The sequence below is a fragment of the Arachis stenosperma genome, chromosome 10 (assembly GCF_014773155.1).
Source record: "Arachis stenosperma cultivar V10309 chromosome 10, arast.V10309.gnm1.PFL2, whole genome shotgun sequence".
In the NCBI taxonomy this organism is placed as follows: Eukaryota; Viridiplantae; Streptophyta; class Magnoliopsida; order Fabales; family Fabaceae; genus Arachis; species Arachis stenosperma.
Window position 1 is genome coordinate 38,132,134 of NC_080386.1, and position 8,507 is coordinate 38,140,640.

General features: G+C 31.4%; 1 protein-coding gene across 1 annotated transcript; it reads right to left on the minus strand.

The window, feature by feature from the left end:
* Positions 1 to 765: 765 nt before the first annotated feature.
* Positions 766 to 2,393, minus strand: LOC130957977 (uncharacterized). Its single transcript, XM_057884847.1, has 2 exons — positions 2,163 to 2,393; positions 766 to 1,508 (listed from the first exon to the last, which is right to left on the minus strand). The coding sequence occupies exons 1-2, from the start codon at positions 2,255 to 2,257 to the stop codon at positions 941 to 943; spliced, it is 663 nt and encodes a 220-aa protein (XP_057740830.1). The 5' UTR covers positions 2,258 to 2,393; the 3' UTR covers positions 766 to 940.
* Between the last annotated feature and the right edge of the window lie 6,114 nt (positions 2,394 to 8,507).

The following is an 8,507-nucleotide window of genomic DNA, read 5'->3' on the forward strand; positions in this document are numbered from 1 at the left end:
ACCACTTAATTCATGTTTCAATTTAAGTTACTAAGCTTGGAGATTCACAAGTCACAACTAGATCTTTGAGTTCATATTTCATTGCTAGTGTTGTATATATTTACACAACTTATTATCCCATTTTAGCATAAAGAATTATGTTCTAATTTAATATTCACTCTAGTATAAAATTGTAAAATCGTGAGAATTGAATTACTTAAAAGAAGCTTTATATACTTTATGGTAGAGAGAAGTCAATTTTATTAGATTTGGGAGAGATTCAAATGAAAAAGCTCATAGGGTAGTTGCATTTATAAGTAAAAAAATGAAGCATGCGTGTGTGATCAAAGTCACATTTAATTTACTAGTCACAAAAACAAACCTAACCAAGGCTCTTTTTTTTTTCCAATACAAATTAGATAACCACTATCCTTGGTGTACAAGTTTTATTTATGAATTGTGCCATTTTGATTAGAGTGTCTTTTAAGCAAATTAACAAGACACTGCATAGCAGTTAGTTGGGTGTGTTTGTTGACTTAAGTAGTTAAGACTTAGCTTTGGAAAATGTAATATCGATATTGATAGTAGTGATAAAAAAAATTATGTATAAAACTATCATTAGTGGTCTCGACTTCAAACTTTTAATTATAAATAATTCGCAAAAACCACAATTATTTGAGCTGAATTAGTTAAAAGCTTTTGCTAATATATAACAATGTTATTAAATTAAACCATTTAAAATGGGGTGTCACAATTTTTTTTTTTTTTTTTTTTGTAACTAGCAGATATAGCCAAAGTAATGGCAACTTGCTCACATGAGGTGAGGGATGTTCATTGAATGAAACTAAAAAGGCCAATTAAAGAAAAGAAAGAAAGAATTTACCAATTGGATTGGACACTATCATAGTTGGGCTGGACCAACATTGAACTAAACAAACAAGTGTTCCAAATTCTAATAATATCAATGATCTTGTGCCATAACCATTCTACTAAGTGGACTAGGCCCAAGCTTCTTTCTCCTCAACATACTCCTCCTCCTAATTACTTCCATTTGGTTCCTTCTCCTAACTTGCATCATTGCTTCCTCCTCAATCACAAACCTCCTCATAAGAACATCATCTGTTAATGATTTACCCCTAAACACCTTCCTTCCGTCGGTACTAATCCTCGCGCTATGCGAAATCCGGTCTCGAGCGCTATGTAACGGCTTGGAGGACGACGATCTTGGATAGCTGTAACTTCTTCTAGGGGCAACAACACGATCCGCTCTAAAGGCTTCGTTGTAGGAGTATATAGGCGCACAAAGGCACACTCTTGTAAACGAGGTTGCCACTTTAAGGGATGAGCATTTTCTTAGTTTATTCTTGTTGTAGTTATTGCTATTGGTGGTGGATGATGTCGGAACTTGATGCGATTTTGATAGCATTGATGTTGTTGTCTTCCATAAAACTGAATTAGTATTGTTTGTTGATTTGGACATTATTTTCCATAGACTAGTGACCTCCATTGCACGTTGATACCACGGCTTTCTACAATGCGAAATGAATTGGATATTATGTACTAATAATTCTTTTTGTGGAGATGATGTTGGATTTTTCATATTTGATTTTTTTTTTTGTTCTTTTGATATCAAAATTTTGAGAAAAAAAAAAAAAGGCTATTTATCCAATTTGGAAGAAAAACAAAATGAGTTTAGTTTACTAGTTTTGTTCTTAGCGTATGGTGCTAAGAGTTAAGATCCTTTTTGCCAACTTGGAAATACCAAATTTAGGTTCATAGTGTTTGAAAAAGTCTATCCGCCTATAATGAAATTATTCACCTACCTTAGCTTAGGGTGAGTTTGTGAGCTTGGTCAAATTCATCACATCATAAACATCATATATATGCAAATTATCTTACACTTACTCCACACAACGTTAAGAAAGCCAAATAAAGTAGTCTAGACTATAGAATTATGATGTACTATATATATACTTTTAGACCTTAGAGGAATAATGTCATAAATGTGATGAATGTCCAAGCCAAGCTTATAAAAGTTCACATTTTTCCAAAAACTTAATTCTACCGAATTTTTTTTCAAAAAAATAAAATGTAATACATATAAGGTAAAATGATCAAAATGGGGTGTGAGAAAGGGACAAGAGATAGATGATGAGAAATCTAATAAGGAGGTAAATACATACCTTATTATTGTGTTGGAATCAGTCTTTGGATCTTGCATGAACAAAGAGAACTGAAAGTATGAGAGAGTTGGAGGAAGAGAGCAAAGTATTTTCATTTGTGTTATTGTTTTCACAGTGAATCACACAAAGAAAAAGTTATAGTGATGACTCTCTATAACGCTAAGATAGGGTAGCATAGCATAACATGCTCCTTTTCCTTTTTCTCTTGTATTCTTTATTGCAAAACCCCAAACACACCCTTTATTTATTTATTTTTATTTATTTTGCTTTGGTTGCCATGACCCATGATTCCTCTCCTTCTTCAGATTTATATGAGTGAGAGAAAGGTGATATTTTGAAATTTCAAAGCAAAGTAAAAAAGATAAATAGATAAATATATAAAATAAAAATGTGACTACTTTTAACGTGATTATACCAAGGTGGCCCCCAATGGATTCAAAAAAAGGGGGAAGAATAATAGAATGTAGCCTTTATTTAAATTCATTATTTTCTGGAGCCTTAATCATATTTTGGTCCCCTCCTAATCTTAATTATTTATAATTTCCTTGAAGAGGATATAATCACTTAGGTCACTTATTGGTACAAGACATGCTTGGCCTGCCTTTATGAAATAAACATTATTAGTTGCAAAATAAACACAAACTCTGTTCATTAACAAGCTCTCTTACCCAATTGTTCACACACATAAAATTAAAACATTAAGATAATCATAGATGGACCAAAATCTAAAAAAAAATTGAATATACTGTTAAGTGTTAATGTAAAATATTTTTGCACTAATAAAATGTAATTCAAGTGTTGCCAAATAGACACTTATGGTATGCTTGGGTTGTATTTTTTTATAAAAGGAGTGAACATAGAAAATAAAATTTTATGATTTTTATAATTTTTCATAAATTCTAAAAATATAAAAATAAAAATAAAAATACAAACTAAATAGGTATTTAATTTTCATACCCACTATCTAAAAAACAATTTTTATTTGTTTATAAGGTAAGCATCTAATAATTTTGAGACTAAACTAAAAATTAGTTGGCCTCATGTGAATGTGAATGTGATTTGAAAATGCTATATCATCTTTGCAGATTCAAAAGAGAAATTAATTTATAAAGAACACGGTGTAGCTTTGTAGCATGACTCATAATTCTAACATGTTGGGATTCAATTCTAGCAATCATCACACATAAATTTCCTTGTTCTTCATTATTATTATTAGGTGCTAAATGATCACAGATTAACCAAAACTACACTATTATTATTGCATCAAATTGTGTTGTATGTAGGGTAAATTTATAGGTTCACGTATGTGTAATGAATTCATTGTCTCAACAATAATGTCATCCTCTCTATACCTATCACTTTCAAATCTTTATTATATATTTTTGGATTCAAAAGTATATATATAACTAGAAAAGGAGCTATAATTTCCTTTCATGTAGACCACCATTTGAAAGGGAAAAAAAAAGGCTCCTGTGTCATGCAAATATGGAAGGAAGGATTTTAATTCCGACATATGTGAACTCGTGTTGTGCAATAATTTAAACAACAAGCTCCTTTACCCCATTTTTTTTTCATTTTATATTTTATTTTGTTAGTATTAGTTTTATTTATGTATTTGTTTTTCCAAAGAGAAATTATTCCTTCTTCTTTGACCGAAACAAAAGATAATTGGTAATTTATCAATTGAAAAACGTAATAGTCTGATTCAAGATAAAAATTGGCTGTGACTAAATCAATTAAAAACTAAAAAAATTAGTCTAAAAATCAATAAATTGGTCAAATCGATTAAATTTTCCAGCAATTAATCAATTTCAAATAAGGTTTCGTATATGTCCTTGTGCATAACTCTGTATAAATCGAATTCATTGAATTTAAATTATGCATTATAATCCTAAATTGAATCAATCTGATTCAAATTACATAGTGCACTAGAACTCTATATAAATTAAATTTATTAAATTCGAATTAGTCTTGATTCAAATTATGAAATCAATAAATTATTACTAAATTAAATCTAGTTAATTCAATTTACTACTTCACGGCACATATACAGTAAATCGAATCAGCTTGATTCGATTTACTACATTATTAACATTTACTACTTTTAAGTTAATATAGAAATATTAACTTTAAAACATAAATGTCAATAAAAAAATACTCTCTGTTTAAGTTTAAATAAAATATAAAAAAAATTAAAATCAATAAGAATAGACGTTCAATTTTTGTATTTTAATTTAAATTTTAAAAATCTATATTTTTATAAATTTATAAATTTAAAATAGAATAATAAACAATTTCTAAAATTTTTTATGTAATATTATAATGGGTTTAGTTTATCAACGTGTTTTACCCTAATCTTTAATTCTATCGATTTGATGATCAATTCAATTTTTGAATTTAGATGAGTCATCTTCAATTTGAACTTAGACATAGTAATTAATAATTATACCAATAAATTCTTCAAGAACTACTCTACTATTATACCATATATACAACTAAATTTTGGAATATATTATCATTAAAATTCAATTGATCTAATTCGACTTGATTACAGTACTTGAAAAGGGTAAAAGTATTTTCACGAGAATTATTTTCTTGTTTCTTAGGTTCAAATAAACTTGATATAATAAAGAAATAAGGTACCTACTTTGTGATCTTCATCAATTTCCCGTTCGTAATTATTAGCTCCAATAACAGAAGACAACTCAGTTTGAATTGAATAGAACCACTTTACAAGTAATTTTTTATTTATTTCAAGTTTTAAAGTAAATGCTTACTCAATGTATTAATTAATTCAAGACCTTTGATTAAGTAAGCTAGAAGTATAATCCATTACGATCTCGCTTGCGCTACTCACTTGCAGTGAAATGATACCTTGACTTCTATTTTTATTATTATTGCAGAATTGCTAAACATTATTAAGTAAAGAATAAATATACAAATTATAAGTTTTGCACAAAACTTTTTATTTTAAAACCAAATTTTTATTGTAAAAAAATATTGTATTTTTTTTCAAAAAAAAAAAGTTACTTTCATTTTAAGGTTGCTTTATGAATTCTTTTAGTAAAACAAGTCAACCTTGAAATTTATCTGTGTGAAATTTATGAAATCTTCACTACTTTCAAAGGTATGAAACCTTCTGCCGCAGTTTGTATTGAGCGAAAAAAAACTGAAAAAAAAAGGCTAGTCCCTTTGGTTTTATTTACACAAAAAATAATGGAAATTTTTTCTATTATTTAATTTAAAAATTCTAAAATAATCATCTTATTTTGCCACTGGACATGTTAGTATATTACGATTCATTAAAGGTATTGAGGTACTATATATTTCTATCCCAAAAACTCGAAAAGGCTGCAACAAAGATGAAAAAAGACACTATGATTGAAGATGTTGGTTGGCAACATGGCATTTCCATTCAATAAAGATTGCTCTCGTATGCCATAAGGTAAAATTATAAATGAAATAAATAAGGTTGCATAAATTTAAATTTGTTATATTATGGATTCACATTAAATACCCAAACCTTTATTTCATTTCATTGCTATATTTTTTATTGGTGGGAGGGGGAGGGGTCAAAAAAGAAGAGGAGTAGGTTTCAGAGACTTTCAGTCATATCTTTTGCTTTTTTGTACATTGTAGACCATGGATATCATTTTGTACCACTTTGGACTGTAACCACGAGCTTCCAATCAAAAGCAACAATATAACGAGATTTATCGTAAAGTAATTGTTTTTATATATATATATATATATATATCAAAGTTATACAATTTCATTACTGAAAATTGGTCTAATTTGGACTACAGATAGAATTGTAATAAAGAGAATAGAAAGTTCCAACTTTAATAAAATAACTTAAGCATAAGGAAACTTAAGAGGTAAAGTAAAAACTCAAGAGTCTCATCTTCTCTCACGCACACTTCTTCTGGCCATCTCTACCATAGTTGTTGAAGGGGTGATTTTACCTTCAAATATCCAGGCATTTCTTGCTAACCATATTTGCCATAAAAAGTTTGCTGCTACTGCTCTTTTTTCATTCGAATTTTCCTCCATTCTCAGTTCTTCTTCCAGCTGAATCCATCACTTCCATGGTTCTCGAGCTTGAATCTGTTATGGCAGATTTGAACATTTCCAAGCTTCAGTCACATCTGAGCACTCCCAGAAACAATGAAAAACACTTTCTTGTGACCGATTGTATTTTGAGCACCAGGGTTTGATGGATTGTATTCGAGCGTTCAACCTTTCTTTCACAGGGAGTCCTCCATGCATCAGTTTCCAGAGAAAATTTTTTTATTTTCAGTTGACAATTATTTTTCCATATGCTCCTCCATAAGTCCTTTCTTTTGCATTGTTCTGGCAGGTATTCAGTTGGTGGGTGGTAGAAGTTAAAGGCTATTTTGTATCCTGAAGCAACAGTGAAGCCGCCTCATTTCTCCAGCATCCAGGTAACTCTATCCTCTGTCTCATGAATTGGAGTGTTGATTATTGCTGTAGCTATTTCTGGATTGAAATTGGACTGAATTAAATTCTGGTTCCATGTTCTGTTTGAATGCTGTAATTGTGAGACCCATTCTAGATTAGCAGTCATTGCAGTGTTAGTAATAGGAGTAATTAAAACATAATCCTTCACCTATGAGTCTTCTCAAATTCTGATGTTAAATCCCCTTCCTACTTTCCATAGTATACTTTTTTCTAGCATCTTTCTTCCCTCGATAATACTCCTCCAACCCCATGATGAGTTATTACCAACCTCTACTCTTAGAAAGCTTGAATATCTATAATATTTGCTCTTTAATACTTTACTGATGAGAGAATTAGGTCTGAAAATTAACCTCCAACCTTGCTTTGCGAGCATGGCAAGATTAAAAGCCTTCAAATCTTTAAAGTTTAGTCCCCCTTGTATTTTTGGTCTGCAAGAAATCTTCCATCCAATCCACTACATCCTATTTTCTGATCTTTTCTGCCCCCACCAAAACTGGAGTATGGCTCTCTGAATCTCTTCAACTAGTGTCTCCGGTAACTTGAAGCAACTTAGTGTGTATATGGTTATCGCGGTTGCCACCACCTTAATAAGCACTTCACGTCCACTAGAAGATAATAGAGCCCTCTTCCAGTGGCTTAGCTTCTGACACACCCTATCTTTAATGTAGTTAAATGCCGCTTTCTTTGATCTCTGAACCACTGCCGGTAAACCCAAATATTTGTTTTGATTGCCAACATGAGGGACAAGGAGAATCTCCACCAAATGGTCTTGGACTGAAATTGGTGTGTTATTACTAAAGAAGACTGATGATTTGTCTAAGTTTACCTTTTGGCCACTAAGTTCTTCGTAAGTCTGTAGAACCTGTAGCAATCTCTGACACTTTACTTCTGAAGCTTTGCTAAAAAGAATTGAATCGTCTGCAAAAAAAAGATGATTGATTGTCGGACACCTCTGAATGAGTCTCAAACCAGAAATTTTCAGCCTCTATTCTTCTCCGTGGAGCAGATGGGAGAGTCCCTCTGCGCAAAATAAAAATAGGTTGGGAGATAGGGGATCACCTTGTCGTAATCCACTACATGGTTTGAAATAACCATGAGGTTGTCCATCCACAGTAACAGAGTAAGATACCGTCGTCACAAGTTCCTCAATCCACTTCATCCATCGATCACAGAAACCTAGCTTCTTCATCACCTTCCAAACAAAACTCCATTCCACCCTATCATAAGCCTTGCTCATATCTAGCTTTAATGCCAAATCATAATCTCCATGCCTTTTATTTTTGAGAAAATGCATGAATTTGTGTGCAATTAGGACATTATCACTAATCAATCTGCCCTTTATAAAAGTACTTTGAGAGTCACTGATTAGTCTATTCATAACTGATTGATGTCTGTGCACTAGAATTTTAGATATAATCTTATAGAAAACAGAACTAAGACTAATCGGTCTGACTTGTTTCATAGAATTAGTGGCTGGCACCTTAGGTATGAGACATATGTGAGTATGATTAAAAGCTTTCAAAATTTTACCTCTGTAGAAAAAGCTTCTAACAGCTGCTGTCACATCTCCCTTTATTGTACTCCAAAAGAATTGAAAATTTTTTGCTATGAATCCATCATCTCCCGGAGCCGAAAAAGAGTTGATGGAGAAGACTGCTGTTTTAATTTCCTCTTCAGTCACTGGCCTACACAGCATTCTATTAGTGGCTGCATTTTTTTGGCGAAATCCATCCAATTCTGTAGTCGGGCCTCAAGGACAACTTGTTGTGAATAGATTTTCAAAGTATTTCTATGCAACTTCCGCTATTTCTGCCGGTTCCTTTGCCATATTTCCCTCCTCGTCCTCTAACTCCTTTATTCTAT